This window comes from Macrobrachium nipponense, chromosome 2, assembly GCF_015104395.2.
Source record: "Macrobrachium nipponense isolate FS-2020 chromosome 2, ASM1510439v2, whole genome shotgun sequence".
Lineage (NCBI taxonomy): Eukaryota > Metazoa > Arthropoda > Malacostraca > Decapoda > Palaemonidae > Macrobrachium > Macrobrachium nipponense.
This window is the reverse complement of record NC_087201.1, coordinates 102,735,656-102,760,694: the sequence shown is the minus strand read 5'-3', so window position 1 is coordinate 102,760,694 and position 25,039 is coordinate 102,735,656. Positions and strand designations below refer to the sequence as shown.

Sequence of the window (25,039 nt, the reverse complement as noted above, 5' to 3'; positions counted from 1 at the left end):
GAATACATACAATATTCTTGGATACAGTGAAATAATGTTATAACTTTTTAAAGGGTTTATGGAAAAGATGCATAATTAATAAAATAACACAATGCATTTTTCGGAACTGGCGGACAAGAACGAACATGAAAAACCATCCCCTGACAACGTGGAGCGTAGTTACAAAGGCTGCCTTAATTTGTATCTTATTTCTGTACAAAAATGAAAATACCTTTACGCAATATATTTTCATACACATTTTAAACATAAAAGCATAAACATTTGAAAAATCGACACATCGATCGCTAAATTTGCGCTTTTTTTTTTTCTTTTTTTTAACTATAATTTTTGGAAGAGCGGCAGACGGCGGCAAAAAAAGTGCAAATAGCGATCGATGTGTCGATTTTATAAATGTTTATGCTTTTATGTTTAAAATGTGTATGAAAATGTATTACGAATAGGCTAGGATATTTTTATTTCTGTGCCGAAATATGATAAAAAGCAGCTTTTGAAACTTCCCCTTCAAGTTATCGACTACGATGTGTTTTTCAAGTTCATTCTTGTATGCCGCCGCGGCATACAAGAACGAACTTGAAAAACACATCGCAGTCGATAACTTGAAGGGGAGTTTCAAAAAGCTGCCTTTTATCATATTTCTGCACAGAAATAAAAATACCCATATTCGTAATACATTTTCAATACACATTTTAAACATAAAAAGCATAAACCATTTATAAAATCGACACATCGATCGTTAATTTGCACTTTTTTTAAATCGATATTTCGGAAGAGCGGCAGGCGCGGCTTACAAAGAAAGAACATGAAAAAAACATCGTATTCGGTATCGTGAAGGGCAGTTTCAAAAGCTGCCTTTGTATCATATTTCTGTACAGAAATAAAAATGCCTTTCACATAATACATTTTCACACACATTTTAAACAAAAGCATGAACTAATTTGCACTTATGTAACTCGATATTTTCGGCATAGAACAGCGTCAGAGGCATATATTTTACCCTAATACCTACGTAATAACTCTCCATAAAATTTGTTAATATAATTTGCATAACCTTTATGGTCTGAACGGCATTTCTACATATGTATGAACTCGTTAGACAACGGCGCTAGCGGCGCTGTTAACTGAAATTTGTGCCGTAAAGATACCTTTAAAATGCCTTATTTTTTTAATGAATATTTTTGACGACCGCCGTAAACCGATTCGCCGTTGAGTGATTGCGCCGTTAACCGCGGGCCGCCTGTATATATATACATATATATATATAATATATATATATATAGATAGATATGATATATATAGATATAATATATATATATATATATACAGTGGACCCCCCCCCCGTATTCGCGTTCTCCTTAGCGTTCTCCGGATTCGCGGACTCACACATTCGCGGATTTCTCTCGGGAACGTTTCCCTACATTATTCGCGGAAATTCGCGCATTCGCGGTATTTTTTCTATGAGAAGTATCCACCAAATTGCTGGTTTTTGTTATCAATTCATCATAAAATGCACTTTTTGTGATAAAACTATTAAAAAAACCAAGTATGAAAATTTTTAGTGGTTTTTCTTAAGTTTTAACTAACAAAATAGGCTGTTTTTAGCCTTTTTATAGGGGTTTCCAACATTCGCGGATTCTAACTATTCACGGGGGGGTCGGGGGGGTGGTGGACGCATCTCCCGCGAATACGGGGGACCACTGTATATATATATATATACAGTGGTTCCCCCCGTATTCGCGGGGGATGCGTACCAGACCCCCCGTGAATAGTTAGAATCCGCAAATGCTAAAAACAGCCTATTTTGTTAGTTAAAACTCAAGAAAAACCCACTAAAAATTTTCATACTTGGTTTTTTAATAGTTTTATCACAAAAAGTGCATTTTAATGATGGAATTTCAAAAAAAAAACCCATGAATTTGAGGATATTTATCATAGAAAAATACCCGCGAATGCGCAAATTTTCCGCGAATAAATGCAGGGAAATGTTCCCCAGAGAAATCCGCGAATGTGAGTCCGTGAATCTGGAGAACGCAAGTACGGGGGGTCCACTGTATATATATATATATATATTACTATATCTATATATATATAGATATATATATATATATATAGATATATATATATAGATATATATATATATATATAATATATATATATCTATATATATATATATAGATATATACTATGATAAGAATCCTTTATAGTTTAGCACAGTTTTTCTCTCTCTCTCTTTGTATTTTCCAACGAAAATAATCACTAATTAGTGTATTTTGATGTTTATTTTCATGACTAAATACATTTCATAAAATATAAAATAAATCAGACTGCGATCATGAAGCCAACAAGTACGTATGTATTTTTTAGAATTCTTCTGTTTTAATATTACCTTGGGTAATGTTTCATTATAGCTGTCAGTAACTCGGTATCTCCATAAAAATAATAATTCTCTCTCTCTCTCTCTCTCTCTCTCTCTCTTCTCTCTCTCTCTCTCTCTCTCTCTCTCTCTCTCTCTCTACTAGAATACAACATTCAACAAATAAATCACCTGCCAACAAGAAAGGAAAATACTTTAGACCTAGTATTTGTGAACGAGATGAATTATGTTAAAGAAATAATAGTTTATAATGCGAGTATTTCAGACCATAATATCATAGAATTAACAGTCCATTCCAAAGCAAGTGAAAACAGAGATAAGCAAGAAATGAAAAAGTGGGAAGGATATGGAAAATACAACTTCTAAGTAAAATATAAAATGGTCAGAAATAAATGAGAATTAAACAAAGATTGGGATAACATTTTCGTAAGTGATGACATAAAGGTAAATACGGAGATATTATATAAAATATTAGAGAAAATAGTGGATAAATATATACCGAAGAAGAAAAGTAAACATCAGTCATGCATACCAAGAGACAGAGGGATCTTGTTCCAGAAAATCAGAAAGTGGAAAAAAGGTCTTGCAAAAGAAAAAAATGCATGGAAAGTTATAGAACTAAAAAGTAAGATAGAAATGCAGAACAAAAAGATTATACAATCAAAAGAAAATGAAAAACGGGACTTGGAAGAAAAAACCCTATTAAATATCAAGCAAATCCCAAACTATTATACTCATATGCGAAGAAGATGATAAAAGAAGAATAGAAATAGGCCCTGTAAGAATTGAAGGGAGATTAACGAATGAAAAAAAGGAAATTTGCAACATATTGGCAGAACGATATAAGAGAGAATTCACCCCTAGAATAGATAATGAAGATAATGATATAGAAGTAAGGGATGAAAATAGTGAATATTTAGCTGACATAGATATTATGAAGCTGATATTGTGCAGGCTATTAATGAAATTAAAAATGGAGCTGCTGCAGGGCTGATGGAGTGCCTGCTATTTTGTTAAAGAAAGTAGTTCATTCTATCGCAAAGCCACTTGCAATATTATTAAGACAAGTGTAGATACAGGCAAGATTTATGATGAGCACAAATTAGCATATATTACCCCTACTTTCAAAAGTGGATCAAGACTAGAGGCAAGTAATTATAGGCCTGTGAGTCTAACATCACATATTATGAAAGTGTATGAAAGGGTAATGAAGAAAAATATTATGAAACATTTAATAAAAAATAATTTGTTTAATAAAGGACAACATGGTTTCGTACCCGGAAAAAGCACACAAACCCAACTGTTAGTCCACCGTGAGCAACATATTCAAAATATGAAAAGCGGAAACAAATGAAACAGATGTGGTTTATTTAGACTTTGCAAAAGCTTTTGACAAAGTAGACCATAATATATTAGCGAAGAAAATTAGAAAACACAATATCGTGGATAAAGTAGGAAGATGGTTAAAAGAATTTTTACACAACAGAAACAGATAGTTATTGCAAACGACGAGAAATTGGATGAAGCCAAGGTATATCTGGTGTGCCGCAAGGTACGTGTTAGCTGCAATACTGTTTTTTGTTATTATGATTGAAGACATAGACAGTAATGTTAAGGATTCGTAGTGAGTAGTTTCGCAGATGACACAAGATAAGTAGAGAAATTACTTGTGATGAAGATAGGAACGCTCTACAAAGAGACCTTAACAAAGTATATGATTGGGCAGAGGTAAATAGGATGGTATTTAACTCTGATAAATTTGAATCCAATAAATTATGGAGACAGAGAAAGAAACGCTATATGTATATAGGGGACCTAATAATGAGACAATCACAAATTAGGAAGCAGTTAAAGACCTTGGTGTGATAATGCAATAGGAACATGTTATGCAATGATCAAATAGCAATTCTGTTGGCAAAAATGTAAGGCAAAAATGGGGAATGTTGTTACGGCACTTCAAAACAGAAAAGCTGAACACATGATTATTGCTTTATAAAACATATGTTCGTAGTCCACTTGAATATTGCAATATGATATGGTACCCACACTATCAAAGGATATTGCACAAATAGAGAGTGTACAAAAAGGTCCCTTTTACAACTAGAATAGAAGAAGTTAAAGACCTTGACTACTGGGAAAGACTAACAAATCCTTAAAATTATATGTCTAGAAAGGAGCAAGAAACGCTACATGATATTCAGGCATGGAAACCAGATAGAAGGAATAGCATAAAATATCATGGAACTAAAAATATCAGAAAGAGCAAGCAGAGGTAGATTAATAGTGCCCAAAACTATACCAGGAAAAATAAGGAAAGCACACAGGACAGTTAATCCACTACGCACCAGCATCGATAATGCAGCGTCTATTCAATGCGTTTGCCAGCTCATCTGAGGAATATATCAGGAGTGAGTCGTTAGATGTGTTTAAGAATAAGCTTGACAATACTAAGCTGCATCCCAGACCATCCAAGATTGGAAGATGCAAATATACCGGAAGATGTACTAGCACTCTCTGGTAGACATTAGAGGTCCTCACACTGAGGGACCTGGGGCAACCCGAACAAGATGTAAGGTTTTGTAAGGTTACAAAGTTTATGTATGTTTTTTTTGTATGATAAATAAATTATTTACTATTTTCAAATATTAATATTAATTTACAGCAATAATATCTTCAATTCGATTAAAGAAAAAACCATAGTGAATTAGTAAGATTTTAGCTTATATTTAAAAAATTATGGAAGAATGAAGGAAATCCCAGTCTTCTCTGTAACCTTTTCCTCGAGATCCAGGTACTAAAACTGTCAGATATATCAAGTTTCTGTGACAGCCAGGAGGGGGAAATGCTGCAGTGTTGCAATGACGTGGTCCTGAATTTTTCCCCCTCTCTCTCTCTCTCTCTCTCTTTTCTCTCTCTCTCTCTCTCTCATCTCTCTCTCTCTCTCTCTCTCTCTCTCATTACTGAGACTCGAGATTTTTTTATGTACTTGTACTATTTGTTTTTAATACTATCAAATAGTAATAATAATAGTAATAACTGTATTACAAAATTCATATATGAGTAGTATTTTAAAGAAATACAATACGTACTAATCTATCCATGTCACTTTTAATTAAGGTTAACTCTCTCTCTCTCTCTCTCTCTCTCTCTCTCTCTCTCTCTCTTCTCTCTCTCTCTCTCTCTCTCTCTTTTGCCACACAAGATAATAATGTGTCATAGTGGTAACTCACTCCCTCTCTTTCACTGGAAGCGTTATAAGTATTTTTTGAGAGAACAGAGAGAGATAAACACTCTCTCTCTCTCTCTCTCTCTCTCTCTTTTACCGAGATGAAAGAATTTTTATGGTACTAGTATGTAAAATGTTTATTGATAATTTCAGTTATTTAATAATAATAATAATAATAATAATAATAATAATAAAACTTTAATTACAAAATTCATAATGGTCGTATTTAAAGAGATGAAAATTACCTTTCCATTTCACAATTGTAAGGATAATTCCTCTTTCTTACTAGAATGAGAGAATTTTTTATGGTAGATGCATGTGTTTATTATATTTTCAAATAATAATAATAATAATAATAATGAGAAGGTAGTAATAATACATAACTAATTTCAAAAGAAAATTCTTCCCTTTGTCTGTATCAATATCCCTAACTCAATTCGAGTGACACTCGGAGCTTAATGCCATAACAATGGTCAACGAATTAATGGTTTTATGTAATTCTCTCTCTCTCTCTCTCTCTCTCTCTCTCCTCTCTCTCTCTCTCTCTCTTACTGATGATTGAGATCATTTTCATGGACATGTATGTAATAAGTTTATCATTAATATTTTCCAATAATAATACTTATTAACTAAGTACGTACAAAATTCATATCTGAGTATTTTAAATATAATAATCATTTCCAGTTTCTCTCTTTAAATACTGTAAGGACAACTCTCTCTCTCTCTCCTCCTCTTCTCTCTCTCTCTCTCTCTCTCTCTCTCAAGATATTTGTCATACATTTGGTGTTTCTATTTCTTCCTTTTATCTCTCTCGCTCTCAGCAAGAATTGATAGACTGCAAACATAATTGCACAGTCCTCTCTTTCTCTCTTCTCTGGAGAAATATATGTATTTAAGGGAGGGGGAAAAAGTTGCCAACAGACGTAAGGAGTTATTTCTCTCTCTCTCTCTCTCTCTCTCTCTCTCTCTCTCATCTCCTCTCTCTTCTCTCTCTCTCTCTCTCTTTCTCTCTCTCTCTCTCTCTCTCTTGTATTTTAATGAAAATATACAGTAATTTGTGAATACTACACAGTGTTGCACATGAAAAAAGTAAATTAGTGATAATTTTAGAGATACAGCCCTAAGAAAAATTACAAATTAGTAGTGAAATTTTCCCTGTGGACATGTTTTCAAGAACGTCGTTCTGGCTTACGACGATTTTCGGGTTACGACGCGTCTTAAGAACGGAACCCTCGTCGTAACCTGGGGACCGCCCAGGCAGTCCCTGGGTTACGACGGTCTCGGCTTATGACGTTCCGAGGTTACGACGCTTTTCAATTATATTCATCAGAAATTATTTCCACGGTTACGACGCATGTTCCAGGGTTACGACGCCTACAAACGCTGGTCTGGCAGATGAAATATAATACCAAAAATGCAAAGTAATCAATATTTAAAGGTTTTTTTGATTAAAAATGCAATAAGAATGCAGTTTACATAGTTTTGAATGCACACAAAACATTAAAAGTAAGGTTTTTTTAGTATTTTTGATGATGTTCTGGCTTACGACGATTTTCAGCTTACGATGCGTCTCAAGAACGGAACCCCCGTCATAACCCGGGGACTGCCTATATATATATATATATATATATATATATATATATATATATATATATATATATATATATATATATATATATATGTATGTATGTATGTATGTCTCCCTTATTCATTCAATGACCTTGCCTTATTTTCTTCTTTACTAAATATATCTGCATTATTCTAATGTATACACATTACTGTACTTTTCTTTTCTCACAATTAAACAGAAAGTCAAGGAGGCTAATGTTCGAGTGTCTGTCATTGGCCTTACAGCAGAGCTCCATGTATGTAAAGAAATTAGCCAAGAGACAGGAGGATCCAATGTCAGTTTTCTATGAATGATGTTCATCTCAAAGAACTAATTAATGAACACCTGGAAGCCTCCTGCTGCGTCCGTCAAGATGGATCACACACTTATCAAAGTTGCTTTCCTCATCAGGTTAACATTGATGCCAAAGCAGCCCTTTGCATGTGGTAAGTAATATTTAATTGTAATTTGAATTTTCTCTATGTTTCTTTCATACAACAAAATGTAGACAATGTGATATTGGTTTTTACCTGAGATAGTATGTATGTTTTTTTTATACCATTAGTTTTATGCTGACTGGAGAATTAGCCTAGATTCAACTACAGATTTTGTCTTCTGTGTTAGTCTTTTGTCATTGCTGGTGTTCATTATCAAGTTGAAATATTTTTCACTTTTAATTAAAGAGAAACAGTTTTTTTTTTATAGTCCATTTAGATGATCTTCCAGCCCTTAACACCAGGGGTTACTATTGCCCTCAGTGCACTGCTAAATATTGCGATCTGCCAGCTGAATGCAGAGTTTGTGGTCTCATGCTTGTGACTGCTCCACATCTTGCACGGTCATATAGGTGAGTTATATTGATTTTGCATATGTTTATTGTAAAGCATATATAATAAGCCTACAGTTTAGGCATAGTATTGAATCTGATTGTATCATGTATTTGTAGTTAATATTGTATGAGCTCTTTTGTTTGACATCACATTTATGGGAGTTCCATTTGCCTTATAAAATCATAAGGTCTACGTAAGCCTTTTCCTGTGAGGCTCATTTCCTACAGTGTGACTTCTCATACACTAGGACGTACTAAAGTATTTTGCAGTATCCCTTCAGCTCCAATTGTATTGCTTTTTTAGTTGTGTTAATTTTTTAACTTTGTTTTGCTCCAGTTTTCCCCATGCACATGTCAGTTCCTTTGGGCTCTGTTTTAAGAGTCTAGGAATAGGCATCAGTGGTATAGTTGCACTTCAATAATTATCATTATATCTGTCATGAAATACAGTGTACAGTGGACCCCCCGTATTCGTTCTTCTCCGGATTCGCGACTCACACATTCACCGGATTTCTCTCGGGAACGTTTCCCCCCCGCATTATTCGCGGAAAATTCGCGCATTCGCGGTATTTTTCTATGAGAAATATCCACAAATTCCTGGTTTTTTGTGATCATTTCATTATAAAATGCACTTTTTGATAAAATAAAAACTTAAAAAAAATTAAAAAAAAAAAAACCAGTATGAAAATTTTTAGTGGTTTTTCTTAAGTTTTAACTAACGAAATAGGCTGTTTTAGCGCTTTTACAGGGGTTCCAAACATTTCGCATTATTCTAACTATTCACGGGGGGGTCTGGTACGCATCCCACGAATACGGGGGGGAACACTGTATCTGTATATTTATTTTCCTGTGTAAGTGTAACACCGACAGTCTCTAAATAATAAACTCCATGTTTGGACTTGCTTTCATCTAGCCTGAGCTATCCTCTCTCCCTGCTATCCCTTTTATAAGTATTAAAAAGGAAAATTCATTGATTCAAACTTTGGGATGATACAGAAAGATTTGCTGTCTGAACTCTTTTTAATTACCATCTTTTTTTTGTGGTATGGGTACACTGTACATAAATTGTAAACGTATTCTTTATGTCAATGATCGTTTAAATTGTAATTATGAAATGAGTTTTGTCAAGCAGCAACCATGAGGTTAACTCAAAGCTTAGTAAAGCTAGGTTTACACCTACGCACTTTTGTGTTGCGGGTTATTACGGCATGGGGCCGCAAGAAACTGCCTCAAAATTGACACGGTGGGGAGAAAAAATTACCCTTATTGGGCAGCGTGGCACGGACCCGTGCAGTGTGTTACGGGCATGTCTTGGCGTGTTCTTGCAGTGTCTAGCGGAGTGTTACGGAGTTGGCGGTGGGTTGCGGTGTTGTTGCGGAGTAATAATAACAAAATTCATAATAATGAGACAAATGAGAAGCAAATGATGGACATAACAAAAATACTTATACTAAACAAACATGCAAAGCATAGAAAGTAAGAAAATGAACATGAAAAGCATAGAAAGTAAGAAAATGAACATGAAAAGCATAGAATGTAAGAAAATGAACATGAAAAGCATAGAAAGTAAGAAAAAAAAAAAAAAAAAATGAACATGAAAGGCATAGAATGTAAGAAAATGAACATGAAAAGCATGAAAGTAAGAAAAATGAACATGAAAAGCAATTGAATGTAAGAAATGAACATGAAAAGCACAGACTTGTAAAAAGGAAATGAACATTAAAAGTATAGAAATGTAGAAAAATGAAATTGGGACTTGGTTTATACCATAACATTTTCAACTGCAAATATCATATATGATCAACTGAGGTCAATATGTCTTTAGTCTGTTACTGACTTTTCATTGTTCCCCTGCTAATAACTATGTCCAGTCAATGTTAATTATTGTTTCATTATCATATTTGTATGTGTTCATGTTCATTTGATCTTGTTCTCAATATTATATTATTGTTCTTTACCTTGTACGTTATCATATCATTTGATGGCCATATTTATTTCATGTTACATTCCATTTTATAGTTCAAGTTATTTTCCGAGCTCTATTTATTTCATATTTCATATATCATATTTCATGTTAGATTTCCTGTTATATTTCTTCATGTTATTATTCTTTATGGCCATGCTTTTTCATTTTTCAATTTCATTTCACCCAATCATATCATCATATATATTTGTCATGACATATAAATTAAGCATCATAAGGAAATGGTAAATGCAATTCAGTATTTCAACTTATTTATTACAAAAAGAAACATTATGAATGATATAAAATGTACAAAATCATTTCATACAATGAACTTACCTGTCAGATATATACTTAGCAGACTCCGTCGTCCCCGACAGAAATTCAAATTTCGCGCCACTCACTACCGGTAGGTCAGGTGATCTACCTGCCTGCCCTGGCAGCAGGACTAGGAACCATTCCTGTTTTCTATCATATTTTCTCTGTCGCCGGTGGTATCAACATTGTTGTTACTACCTCCTGACTGGAATTCGCTTTTCAAGACTTTTTTGATCATCTATATTGGATTTCTTGGTGACGTACTGGATCGTTGTTTTGGCATTCGCTACTGTGGACTGGATTTGGACTTGCTTTTGATTTTTCTGATAGAATGTCTGATTCAAGTGTTAGTGTGAGAGTGTGTGTGAATGTAGGCTGCAAGGTGAGGATACCGAAGGCTTCGGTTGATCCTCACACGGTATGTCGTAAGTGTAGGGGGTTTGACTGTTCTTTAGCTAACACCTGTATTGAGTGTGAAAAGTTAAATGCTAATGAATGGAAGACTCTAACTTCTTACTTGAAGAAGTTAGAGAGGGATAGAATTAGACGGGCTGCACAAAAGGGGTGTGAGTACAAGGCCTATTGAGCCTTTTTCTGAGTCTAACTCTCCTATTATTAATGATTGATTCTCCCTATGTATCTGAACCCTCACAGGCTTTGCATTCGGATTCGGCTTCTGAAATCGCCAATCTGAGGCTACTCTTCGTAAAATGAAAGACAAAAATGGCGGCCATGCAAGGTAAGGAAGTGATAGTGAATTACTTAGTGAAGTGAGTGTTCCCAGTGTTGTGGGATGCTCCCAGGCCTAGACCTCTTCCAAACTCACATACCCAGAGGAGAAGGAAAGTCGAAAGTCGTACGGAGGTTGTGGGGAATCCCCAACGGTCAGGCGTCCTTCAGCAGGTTCTGTTTCGCTACAGTCTGCTCAGGACCGCTTTAATAGAAGCGTCCTACGAGATTGTTTCTCGTCGTGCCGGTTCTCCTTCACCTAAACGAGGGTGGAAGGATCTGGATCTTTCTAGGCCACTGAAAAGGCACTGGAAAGAACGCGCGTTTGACTCGAGCCCGGAGCGCTTCTCGGAGGAAGCCCACTCTTCTATCAAGAAGGCTAAGCTGGTCTCGACGCCTCCTCGATCGGTAGTTGAGGATCGCACTCCTTCGAGTTCTCCTGCTTCTTCTATTGAAGAGGACGTTGGTGTGGCTTCCAAGAGGATATTGCTAGCAGTACAAGAGCAGTTAGCCTCTTTGGTTGGAGTTCTTTCGAGGGATCCCCTCGCAAGAAGGACGCTAGACTTCCTATTAAGAAGTCTCTCTTGTTTCGCCTGCCAGACGTGAAGCGTCCTCCAGGCATGAAGAGCCTTACAAGCGTGGGACGTCTTCCAGGCGCGAAGATTCTTTCAAGCGTCAGGAGCTATCCGAGCGAGTTGCTCTAGATAAGGATACGCTCAGGCGCGAGGAATCAGCCAAGCGCGAGGCGCCAGCCAGGCGCGAGGATTCAGCCAAGCGCGAGATGCCAGCCAGGCGCGAGGAGTCAGCTATGCGTGAGGCGCCAGACAAGCGCGAGGCGTCAGCCAGGCGCGAGATGCCAGCCAAGCAACAAGCTCCAGCCAAGCGAGAAGCGCCAGCCAAGCGCGAGGCGCCAGCCAAGCGCGAAGAAGCTTTCCAGGCGTGAGAAGTCAAGCAGACGCGAGACTACTAGTAGGACTTGAGAGGGAATCTGTTCACTCTATGAGTCCCTCTCCTAGTAGGAGTTTGTCACCAGTAGTGAGAGAACTTGGTGAAGATCCATCTCGTTTTTGTTTTTTCAAGCCGATTCTCCGCACGGTGTGGAAGTAGATTCGGAACAAGACGAATTTAATGGGTAGAGAAGGATTCTCTAACTATAGAGTTCTGACGGACCTTCTTTTGCAGGAGTATGGAGATTCGTTGACTCCTGCGGCTCCTCCTTCGCCTCGATCACTGTTTTCGAGTGCGATCGTAGCAAAGTCTTCGTCGGTGTTGAAGATGAGACCTACGATCTCTATGAAGAGAGCTCTACAGTCTCTGGACAAATGGATGTTGTCGAAGAAGGATCTGGGCAGAACCACCTTCTGTATGCCTCCAGCCATACTTTCTGGTAAAAGAGGTTTCTGGTACCGAACTGGGGAGAACATGGGCCTTTCTCTCCCAGCGGCAGCTGAAGCGGACTTTTCAACCTTGGTTGATTCATTGCAGAGACACGCTTTGAATGGAGCTCGTGTGACTTGGGCGATTTCTGAGACTGATCATCTCCTCAAGGGCCTCTTCCATATTTTGGAAGTGTTTAATTTTCCTAGACTGGTCCCTTGGGGTGATGTCTAAGAAGGCTCATGACTCGGAAGGTCTAGACCCCGAAGTCATTCTGAGTATTCTTTCTTGTATTGATAAGGCAGTACAAGACGGATCGGGAGAAATCTCCTCTCTCTTTGGAGCGGTACTCCGTTAAGAAGAGGAGTATTTTTAGTGCCTTCTTAACCAAGGCGGTTTCTCCCTCACAGAGAGCAGCCCTGGTTTTCGCTCCCATGTCAGACTTCTTGTTTCCTTCTCAGTTAGTGAAGGACATTTCTCGCTCACTGACTGAGAAGGCGACACAGGATCTTCTCCTTCAAACTGCAAGGAAGAAGAAGACCCCTAAGTTGCGGTTGACAAGAAAGGACCGACTTCTACGTTCAGCCCTTTCGAGGAGGCCCTCCTCCAGAGCTCCCTCTAAGAGAAGAGGTCCTGAGAGGAGAGGTAAAGCTTCTTCCCATCCCTTTAAGAAAGGGAAGTGAGACAGACAACCTCCAAACACCAGTGGGTGCCAGGCTTCTCGAATTTGCAGACGCCTGGACATTCATAAACTCGGACGCCTCTTCGATGTCCATAATCAGAAGGGATATCTTATCCCCTTCCAGGACAGTCCTCCCCTAACGACTATTCCGCGGGAAATGTCAGCCAGATACAGGGACCCTGTACTGAGGGATACTCTTCGTCTGATGGTGAATCAAATGTGGGACAAACGAGCTATAGAATTAGTTCTGGAGCAAAACTCTCCGGGGTTTTACAATTGGCTTTTTCTCGTTGCGAAAGCCTCGGGGGGCTGGAGACCAGTACTAGATGTCAGCGCTCTGAACAAGTTCGTTCTAAAGGAGAAGTTCTCTATGGAGACTTCGGCCTCAGTCCTTGCGGCTTTACGTCAAGGAGATTGGATGGTGTCGCTGGATCTCCAGGACGCTTATTTTCATGTCCCGATTCACCCTTCTTCGAAGAAGTACCTCCGTTTCATGATGGGGGAAGGATCTTTCAGTTCAGGGCCTTGTGTTTCGGCCTGTCCACAGCTCCTCAGGTCTTCACAAACCTGATGAAGAATGTGGCGAGGTTTCTTCACCTCAAAGGCTCAACATCTCTCTATATCTGGACGATTGGCTCATCAGGGCCAGAAACAGAGAGACAGTGTTTGGAGGACTTTCTTTGACCTAGACCTGATAAAGGCGTTGGGACTACTCGTGAACCTCGAGAAGTCAAACTGATTCCCAGACAGAACTTGGTCTATCTGGGGATTCAGATGGATTCTCGGGGTTTTCGAGTATTTCCTTCGCAAGAGAGAATCGTGAGAGGCTTGGAGAAAGTCTCTCTCTTCTTAGGGAAAGAACGGACTTCGGCGAGGGAATGGTTAAGCCTTCTAGGGACCCTTTTCCTTTCCTCGCTCGAACAGTTCTTTCCCTCTAGGAAGACTGCATCTTCATCCTCTTCAGTTTTTCCTAAGGAGATCATGGAATTGGAAGACGGGACTTCTCTCCGACAGTTTTTCTCCTTCCAATGGAGATGAAACCACACCTGCAATGGTGGTTGTCCCCTCTAAAAGAGAACAAGGGAATTTCTCTGGAAGTTCCGAACCCAAGCCGAGTGTGTTATATTCAGACGCATCGGAGAAAGGGTTGGGGAGCAACACTAGGACCGAGAGAAGTGTCAGGCACCTGGAAGGCAGCACAGGTGTCCTGGCACATAAATTGCAAAGAACTTCTAGCAGTTCACTTGGCTCTAAAGTTCTTCGAACCTTTTTGTGGCAAACAGTGTGGTCCAAGTGAATGTGGACAGCACTACCCCGCCCTGTCCTACATTCGGAAGCAAGGAGGAACACACTCCTGTTCCTATACGAAATAGCAAGAGATCTGCTACTTTGGACCTCCCCAGAGGAACATCTCCCTCCTGACAAGATTTGTTCAGGGTACGAGAAACGTCAGGGCGGACAGACTGAGCAGGAGAAGCCAGGTCCTTCACACAGAATGGACCCTTCATTCAGAGGTGTGTCAGAGTCTTTGGGATCTTTGGGGCACTCCTCACGTAGATCTGTTCGCAACATTCCTTTCCAAAAGGCTGGAAGTCTTTTGCTCAGTGGTGGAAGACCCAAGAGCTCTCGTGGTCGACGCCTTCCTGCTAGACTGGTCTCATGTAGACGTGTACGCTTTTCCCCCTTTCAAAATCCTGGGGCAAGTGTTGAGAAAGTTTGTAGCGTCCAACGGGACAAGGATGACCCTGATAGCCCCGTTTTGGCCAGCACAAGATTGGTTTGCAGAGGTGCTGGAGTGGACAGTAGACTTCCCAAGATCCCTTCCAAGAAGGATGGATCTTCTCAGACAGCCACACTTCGAGAGGTTTTCATCAAAACTCCCCGCTCTCGCGCTGACTGCCTTTCGACTATCGAAAGACTTGTCAGAGCGAGGGGTTTTTCTCAGCGAAGCTGCAAGCGCTAGCTCGCTAGAACCCGCAGAGCTTCCACTAGACGAGTCTATCAGTCTAAGTGGGAGGTTTTTAGAAGGTGGTGTAAGTCTAAGAAGTTGTCCTCCTCCAGTACCTCTATAACCGAAATCGCTGATTTCCTTTTGTTCCTGAGAGAGGTCTCTCACTTATCTGTATCGACTATCAAAGGATACAGGAGCATGCTTTCGGCAGTCTTCAGAAACAGAGGCCTAGAGATTGCTGATAATAAAGATCTGCAACGACTTGATTAGATCGTTTGAAACGACAAAATATAAGGAACTAACTCCTCCCAGCTGGAACCTGGATGTAGTTCTCAAGTTCCTTTCGTCTGACAGATTCGAGCCTCCTCATTTAGCTTCGTTTAGGTTATGTAACGAGGAAATGCTTGTTTCTCCTATCTTTGGCGACAGCCAAAGAGTTGGTGAACTTCATGCCCTTGAAGATGAAGTCGGCTTTAACGAGACTCGGCCTTCTGCTCGTTTAGAACACTTTTTCTAGCGAAAAATGAAAACCCCTCGAATCCCTGGCCCAAGAGATTCGAGATTAAAGGCTATCGAGTCTAGTAGGTAGAGAAACAGAAAGGTCTCTTTGCCCTGTAAGAGCCTTGAAGTTCTACTTACAAAGGAAGAAACAAATGGGAGGCTCTAGACAAAGTCTTTGGTGTTCGATTAAGGACCCCACAAGAATCATGTCTAAGAACGCATTAGCTTTCTTCATGAGGAGCGTCATTACAGATGCTCACAAGTTCTGTCCGGACGACTCTTTTTCCGCTTTTAAGATAAAAGCTCATGAAGTTAGAGCAGTGGCACGTCTCTCTCTTTTCAAAAGAATATGTCGCTAAAGAAAATCATTGATACGACATATTGGAGGTGCAATTCGGTATTTGCATCTCACTATCTTAAAGACGTTCGCGTGACCTACGAGAAATGTTTTTCTCTGGGGCCTTTCGTATCGCGATACGATACTGGGTACGGGACAAACACCAAATCCTTAACTTTGTACATACCTTCTACTAGATATGTTCTAGATTTCTGCTGACAAAGAGGGCTCGGTGCTGCACTGGCGGCCAGTCACTGTTGTTCAGTAAGGAACTCTTGTGATATCTTTTAGAGGAGTATTAAAATTTTTTTTTGAGAATTTTTGTATGAATGCGTTTTAGTTTCGAGTTATGGGTTTGTTTTGTAATGAGTTCGGGGATAACTCAGAACAATTCTATATACTAACATGGTGGTTAGGATCAGGTGGTCGGGATTGGTTGTGCTCCTTCATAAGGTGTGTTGTCATAGAAGTGGTCCAGTACCCATTGACAAAGTCCTTTCAGGCTCTGCCGAGTAAGCGGTTCATATACCCATCGACAGACCCACAAGAACTCTTAGCCATAGATCACATATCTCGCTAAAGTCTTGAGGTGATGCAGACTACCGGGCTACAGCCACGAAGTCTACCACCTATCAGGTAGGAACCAAGGTTTTTCTTTTATACCTACAACATATGTTGTTTACCTGTCTATTCCATATTAGCTGTCTCTTACCCTCCACCAAAGGGTGCCAATCAGCTAAGTATATATCTGACAGGTAAGTTCATTGTATGAAAATGATATTGTTATAATACAATAAAGTTTCATACATACTTACCTGGCAGATATATATGATTAATGGCCCACCCCACCCAGCCTCCCCGCAGGAGACAGGTGGAAAGAGAAAATATGATAGAAAACGGGAATGGTTCCTAGTCCTGCCGCCAGGGCAGGCAGGTAGATCACCTGACCTACCGGTAGCGAGTGGCGCGAAATTTGAATTTCTGTCGGGGACGACGGAGTCTGCTAAGTATATATCTGCCAGGTAAGTATGTATGAAACTTTATTGTATTATAACAATATCATTTTAATAACTAAAAAATAATTTATTATTAAAAAATTAAAATTCTATTTATTTATACATTGTCGACAGGCTGTCAGAGCGCGAATGATGCCCCCGTGGTCTGTCCGGCCCCTTTTATCCTCCCCCTATGTTTTTGTCAAAATTAAGAGGTGGTTGTGGAATTATTGATATTCAGTGTAAAGCGAAGTCAATCATGTTTAGTACATTTCTAAAATGTTTAAAAGATCGTTGTTTTGGTTACCAAATGATTATTTATTTTTGTAAAGTCAGAGCAACCTACCTTATAGAAAATGAATGCCAACATCAGGAGTGCACTATTTTACACCTAGTTTTTATGAAAGTATGATAAATATATTACGAAGTGCTAATAAGATGACCTCTTATTCACAGATAAAAACAAAAGTGCTATATGAACATTTAATGAAAAACAGTAAATATGTTCCAAGTATTGAAAAATTGTATCCACTATTCAACTGGAAACTAATTTGGGAACACGTAAATAATAAGTATATAGAAAATAAAAGTAGAGAAATTTTGTTAAGCATGTTCATGAAGTTTTAAGTACAAATGATAGGCTAGCCATGATGAAAATAAAAGATGTTAAGGAATGCGGTAGTGGATGCATAGAAACTAATATGCATATGGTATATTTCTGTCCTTTGGTTAAGAATTTGTTGTCTTGGGTATTCGAATTGCTTAGAAAATGTTGTAAATTAAAAACTAATAGCAGGTTAAGGATTTTAAAACTAAGTTTTGAAGCAAACTCAAAAAGGGATGAAAATACATCAATGGTAATAATAGCAGATTTTATTTCAAGTATATGGATGGCAAGATATTTGGGGATGGCAAGATATTTGGGAATAAGTACTGACCAGCAAATTATTAAATGTATAAAGAATAGACTGTTAAATACATCAAATATAAATATTATAGGATTTAAGTCTAATGTTAACAAAATTTTCAAGAATCGGTATGTTTTCTAATTTAAAAACATATTTTAGAAAAATAATAAATTGTAATATTTTTATATTATACATAGATCTTATAATGTTTATACAAAATTGTAAAATATAATTTTGTAAAGTAATATTTCTTAATAAAAGAAAAAAAAAATATTGAGGTTCACTTAAAAGAAAAAAAAATCTACCTAGGGAGATGCCATAACACGCCGCACGCAAGCTGCACGCCCCGCAACATGTGTGCGCCATTTATTAATCGTGTATGAAGGCGCCGTAAGGGCACTGCATGACGCCGTAACATCACGCCATAACACTCCCTCACGGGTGGTACTACGTCTCACCACATCGCACCATGTGGGGTGTGGTGCGGTGTGGCACATCACCGTGTGGGTTCTTACTTCTTTTGTTGCGGGGCAACGCCACACCGCTTACGGCTTCGTGTGACTTTATCAACCCGCCAGACGCCGCGCAGAAATTTGAAATGATTTAAAATCCGGGCAGCGTAGTGCAGCTTAAACGGTCTTCGCCTACCCCCGCCAGCAAGATGGCACGCTTTTGGTGCGTTTATAGTGCGGTTCCATGCAGTTTCTTGCGGTCCCACGCCATAATAGACTGCACCACAAAAGTGCATAGGTGTAAACCAGTCTTAAGTTATTCTGTTGTTACTTTATGGGATTCATCCATTTTCTGCACTTCCTCTGCTAATGAATGAAACTATTTTTTATTTACTTTTTTTATATAAAAGAATTTTCATTTGATTTATCTTACATAGGTGCTGAAAATTATCGTATATACTAGTAATTTATTTTTTGTATTGTAAAGTGTTATTATGTATTCCTGTGCAGTCAGCAAAAGTACTTTATTTTTATAAATGATATTCAAATCCCTGTACTTTTTGCTTAGTCAATGAATCCTTGAAGTTTGTACTTATTGAACATAGGACCAGTGCCAAATCCCATTACTGTACTTGAAGTAAATAAGTCCCCTTGCTCTTGTATACATTAACAATTGGTAACAATTGCTGCAGTGTCTACATGTACATTAACACTGATTTTTAAAATTTGGAATTAATTTACAGATTTCTGAGTGTCTGCATTGTGTTTTTGTCACAAATTTGATTTTGACGTTTTATGCATGTAATAAATGCATCAGTGCCCTTATATTATTATTGGCAAACCAATAATAATAATAACAACTTAAGATTAATGATAATGTAGATGATATTGTATTGAATATTATTACTGTGTGGTACCTTATGTTTTATTATTTTTAGAGTTAATTATTATTTTTCTCATTTAATTTTTCAGACACTTGTTTCCTCTGAAGCATTTCATAGAGGAACCATCACAAAACACTTCTGCAACAAATTGCTATGGTTGTCTGAAGCCATTTACAGACAGTTCTGCAGACAAAAATGTAAGCATACTTTCTGTCATTTGATTCACTGGTGCTTGGTATTTTTATCTGATATGAAGTGAATATTATGTTGGTTTGGTATTTTTGTATTTGTTACAGTACTATGTAGCTTTCAGTGTTGGTGGCAATTATATTTTATGTACACCCCCATCTTGCATATTTTTGTTTACTTAATAATGCACAGTTTTTTCCTGTTTAAAGGTACAATAATTTATGTAAAATTATTTATTTGTACTGTTTGTTGTAGGTAGTTTTATGAATAATAGTTAAAAATCTTAAGTATTACCTGAGATTTCATTAGCTAACACAATTTTCCTAGTCCAGTAAAACTGAAAATATTTTTACTGAATGGAATGATCTACTTAGTACAGGAGAGTTATTAAACAATGGAAATGGAACAATCATGTCAAAACTGATGATCTTTCATACTTAGTCTAATAATTTGCTAAGTATACTAGAGCCACTGCAGTGTACAATATAGTTACATGATGTAATGTAGTATTTGAAGTACAGTAATACCTTGGGTTACGAATTTAATCCGTTCCAGAACCTGCTTCGTAACCTAAAAAATTTGTAACCTAAATGGATTTTCCCATAAGAATGTTATAAAAGCAAATAATGCGTTCCAAACCCCACCGAACCATGAATATGACCATTTCAATTCATATTTTTTCCATTCTTTTATTTTGTTCACTAAGGCTTGAAAATTCATGTAGGAATTACATAAAATTATAAAATTGAAGAATGAAATTAAATATAAACACTAGATTTAATATGCATGCACAGTAAAACCTGAACTTTACCTTTGGCGAGTGTGGCTGCTGGCTTGACGGAGACGGGGGTGGAGGGGAGGGGAGGGTGAGGAGGAGAGGGTTATGGCTTGGGGGGGAAATCTCCCTCCGTGAACACTTCTGGAAGACTTTCTGGTTCTTTCTCTAGAGAGCACCGTTCACTACAATCACTAATTTTACGCTTACGCGACACTATGTCGTCTTTCACAATTTTGAAAAAATATTTTTCTATGGAGGCTTGCTTTTGCCTGTTCTTTAAAATTTTATAGAAATGACCCACCCCATTATCGATAAACAAATTTGTTGCACGCCCTGACGCAGCCTTATTCGGGTGATTTTTCTCGATAAAACTTTTCACAATATCCCAGTGTTTCAAAAAATCCTTGATCTCGATAAAACTTTTCACAATATCCCAGTGTTTCAAAAAACCCTCCTTGCTCTCGCTCGAAGGAAGCGACTGTGCAGCGTCTTCCCCCCTCCTCCTCAGATGAGATCTCCTCCGTTACCTGTCTCTGTTGCTCCTTGTGTAGCTCCAACAGCTCGTCGGTCGTCAGCTGCTGCCCATGCTCAGTCAGGAGGTCCTCGATGTCGTCCGTGTCAACCTCCAGCCCTAAGGACATGCCCAAGGATACAATCTCGTCTTCAACTGCCCCTTCTTCTGACGGTTTTCGAACCCTCAAAATCTCGTTCAGCAACGCAGTCGGGCCACAGTTTCTTCCATGCAGAATTGAGGGTTCTCCTGGTGATTCCCTGCAGGCTTTTGTCAATCAGATTGAGGCAGTTGTAAACAGATTAGTGATCCTTCCAAAACTCTCTGAGGGGTAAGGTTGGTGCCTTCCGTCATCTCAAAGCAGCGCTGGAACATAGCCTTCGTATACAATTTCTTGAAATTGGCGATAACTTGCTGGTCCATGGGCTGGAGTATTGGAGTGGTGTTGGCGGGCAAGAACCTTGACTTTAATGAACTTGAATTCGTCCAGTAAGTCCTCTTCAACGGATGGAGGATGGGCAGGAGCATTGTCCATCACAAGTAAGGCTTTGAATGGGAGGTCCTTCTCCCGGAGATACTTCTTCACCTCGGGACCAAAAACCTCGTTATCCACTCGACGAACAAGATCCTTGTCACCCAAGCCTTGGTATTAGACCGCCACATAACGTGCAACAGCTCTTCTGGCACGTGTTTTGTTTTTCTTAAAGGCGCGTGGATTTTCCGAGTGATACACGAGGAGAGGCTTAACCTTGCAAATCCCCCGCTTGCATTAGCAAAACAAAAACAGTAGGGTTTAACAGTCCCTTTCATGGGCTTGTGACCGGGAAGTGACTTCTCTTCTGCCGTAATGAACGTCCTCCTGGGCATCTTCTTCCAGAATAACCCTGTCTCGTCGCAATTGAAGACTTGTTGGGGGAGGTATTTCTCGGAATCCACGAGCCTTTAAACTCTTTTACGTAAGCCTCTGCCGCCTTCGTATCTGAGCTTGCACGCCCTCATGACCATGGCGAACAACACTGTGGATGCCAGTCCTTCTCTTAAAATTTCTCGAACCAGCCACGGCTCGCCTTAAAACTGTCTTTTTCACTGTCTGCTGATGGTGCCTTGGGGCTCATTTTTACTCAAATCTTCGTAGATCTTATGAGCCTTTTGCGCAAATGATGCCTCTCACTTACGGAATCTTCCTGCCAGCTGCTTCTCGTTTATCCAAACCATGAGCAAATTTTCTACATCGTCGAGAATATAAGGCCGTTGTTTCGTCAATACTGTGACACCTTTTGATGCTTTACTGGCTTTAATTTCTTCTTCCTTTTTCTTCAAAATAGTGCAGATCGTTGATTGCGACCGCTTGAAGAATGCTGCAATGTCTTTCACGCGCTCGCCTTTATCATGCATTTGGATAATTTCCTTCTTCATTTCGACTGTAATCATCTCCTTCTTTCTTATGCTTTCCTTCTTGCTGCTTGCCTTCGTCATCTTGGGAGCCATTTGTCTTTAGTATTTGGGTAATAGTAATGTATAAGCACTATCACGGAAACACAACACGTGCGCAAATCACTAAGCAAATTTGAGAGCGTATCACGGACAGATGCGTTCAATCTTAACGCCAGCGAGATAGTGAAAGAGTTATGGTTTAAAACGGGTCAAGGGATGCGTGGGAGGAAGTCACGTGACCCTCGTTAAGTTTTGGCCGAAAAAAATGCGTTCGCAGATCCCACGCTCATCCGATGTCCGATGTAAACAAAGCAGGCGGCCTCCCATGATAGAAATTTGCGCATTCGTATTCCAAGTGAATTCGTATTCCAGATGAGGGCGGTCACTTCGTAAGTTAAAAAATTCGTATACTAATCGGTTCGTAACCCAAAGTATTACTGTATGTTGTTAAATTTACATGTAAAAGTATTTTTTCATAAGGTGAAATTATCATTCCTTTTTCATTCATCTTGCAGTCACTCAAAGTTCTGAGGTATTTGTTTAAATAAAGTATACTTTAATTGCATGAATCTATGTACAAATGCACAAATTAGTTTTGGCAAAGTTTCATAATTTTTCGTTCCCCTGCCTTACGTACAATGCATGCCTGAGGGGAAGGCGAGCATCCATGAAATGTGTTAACCAATCCTCCAAGGAGGGTGAACCCCTTAGCCCAAGCAATGACCAGAGCACCACCATTTTGGACACCTCTGAACCTAAAATATAAGAAACCGATGAAATAGCCTCCTCCATCGCGGGAAGTAAATTAACTCCCGAGGAAGAGGGGCCGACATTACACATTAAATCAGCCTGAGGACCTCCTGATACTTCCAATGATGAATCAATGGAAGAAAAAGAAGGAGAGACAGGCACGACAACACTAGCATCATGATGTGTGACTACGGAAGAAGGCGAAGCATTGGGGCGAGGAGATGAAAACCCTTCCCACGAAGGAAGGGTCGAAACTCTACGATGCTCCCTCTTACTATAAAATAACTTCCACTGCGCTCTAGGCCACGCACAACATTCCGGGCAGGGATTCGTTATGGTATAAACTTTAGCACAACATCTACTGCATATGGAGTGTGGGTCTGTAACTGAAGAAGCCAGGAAACAAGAACACAGGAAACCTTGAGTTCCCGGGCACATACGTTGGCGAGGCCGAGAAGAAGCAGAGGAAGCCATAACACAAGCTGAGAGGGGGCAACTGCGACTCACACCCAGGCGGTTAAGAAAAATGCTGAACATAGTAGCGTGGGTGCGTGGTCTTTGACTGGTTTTCACCCGATATACGCACACGTTGCCAGATCTCACAAGATTCCTTGCTTTTTCATCTACAATTTAACCGGCTCCAGCTAGGTGCTAGAAAATTATCCATTTGTTAAGACCTCAGGTTTGTAGCTATGAAAAATACAAATGGTCTTGGAAAATTTCATATACAGTATTACCTTTTCAATAATAAGTTGAAAGTAGGTAAATCATTCCATTAGTTAAATTTTACAGAAAACAGAAAATGCCTTGCATTCAGTGCAAGTTCCAGCTAGAGAGATATCAGAAAGCATAATATACCAAAGAGAATCATACATAGATAAACCAGATTGTTTAGAGAACAGCAAAGTTTAGAAAATGGGCCTAGAAGTGGAACTCCTTGAAGCACCACAAGAGAGTTGGGACACTAGAGTAGTGTAAATGTTGCTGAGCAACATTCATTTGTGATTGTTGAATTCTAATGCCTCGTCATGATATTGTTAAACCAGGACTCATGACTAGATCTAAGCCTATGACTGATGTCTGATGAATACTTTAGACGGAGAGGGAAAGATTTTTAAAATTGCACTTGAAATATTTTGATAGTTGTCTATGAGTAAGCAAGCCAAACTTTGATGGATAGAAGATTCAGTTATGCTTACTTTTTTTTTTTTTTTTTTTTTTTTCTTTTTTTTTTCTTCTTGTCAGTGTCTAGTGAATACCACAGATCAAGAGAGGGAAACAGATTCAATGATGCATGCACTTTTTCCTTCAAAACCTGTATAATACATTTTATTGGAGATACTTTATCCACATCAGCATAATCCCTTCATCACTCCACCTATACAGCACCACAGTTCCCCAACATCTCAGGCTACTCCAACTTCTCGCTACGGACTCCATTGCATGAAAATTCCCTTGTTCATACGCGAACAAACCTTTGGTCTTAACAATAGGATAATTTCTAGCGCCTAGCTGGATCCAGTTAAAAAACAGATGAAAGCAAGGAATCTTGTGATATCTGGCAACGCATGCTTAGATCGGGTTAAGACAGGTCGAGGACCACTCAGCTACGCCAACGCGTCAGTCTTTTCTTTAACCGCCTGGACGAGAGTCGTGGTTAACTTCTCTTGGCCTTTACCCGGTTCATTGCCCGTTTCGCTTGTGTTTAGTGTATGTGTGTTTTTGGCTGATATTATGGCTTCTTCTGCTCCTTCTTGGCCCCGTCAACGTGTGTGCCCCGGAATTCCAGATTTTCCATGTTCTCGTTTTTTGGCTTCAGGAGCGACTGATCCCCACATCATGTGTAGCAGGTGCCGTTCTAATTTTTGTACTAAAACGAATCCTTATACGGAATGCCGAGCATGGCCTAAAGAGCAGTAGAAGTCATTTTATTGCAAGAGAGAGCATTGGAGAGTTTCGACTCTTCCTTCATGGGAAGGTTTTTCGCCTCTTCCCGATGCTTTGTTTCCTGCAAAAAAAAATATTCAAACCCCCCATGGTAGCGTTGTTCCTGTGTCTCCTTCCTTTTCTTCCATTGATTCGTCGCTGGAAGTATCTTGAGGCCACCAGATTGATGTTTGTAATGTTGCCCCTTCTTCTTCAGGAGTTAATTTGATTCCCAGGAAGGAGGAGGCTTTTTCATCATTCTCATTTATTCCATAGTCGGAGGCGTCCAAGATGGCGGCGATTTGGAAGACGCTCGGGC

The 25,039-nt window shown here is 39.1% G+C and overlaps 1 protein-coding gene across 1 annotated transcript in view; it reads left to right on the top strand.

Annotated features, from left to right (window-relative positions):
• The window catches only part of LOC135221261 (general transcription factor IIH subunit 2-like), a 54,343-nt gene extending 30,637 nt beyond the window's left edge, over positions 1-23,706 (top strand). The window contains exons 5-8 of the mRNA XM_064259077.1: positions 7,406-7,501; positions 7,890-8,053; positions 19,221-19,329; positions 23,587-23,706. Of these exons, the coding sequence (XP_064115147.1) occupies positions 7,406-7,501; positions 7,890-8,053; positions 19,221-19,329; positions 23,587-23,706 (489 nt within the window). The remainder of the gene's footprint in view (positions 1-7,405; positions 7,502-7,889; positions 8,054-19,220; positions 19,330-23,586) is intronic.
• Positions 23,707-25,039: the final 1,333 nt, after the last annotated feature.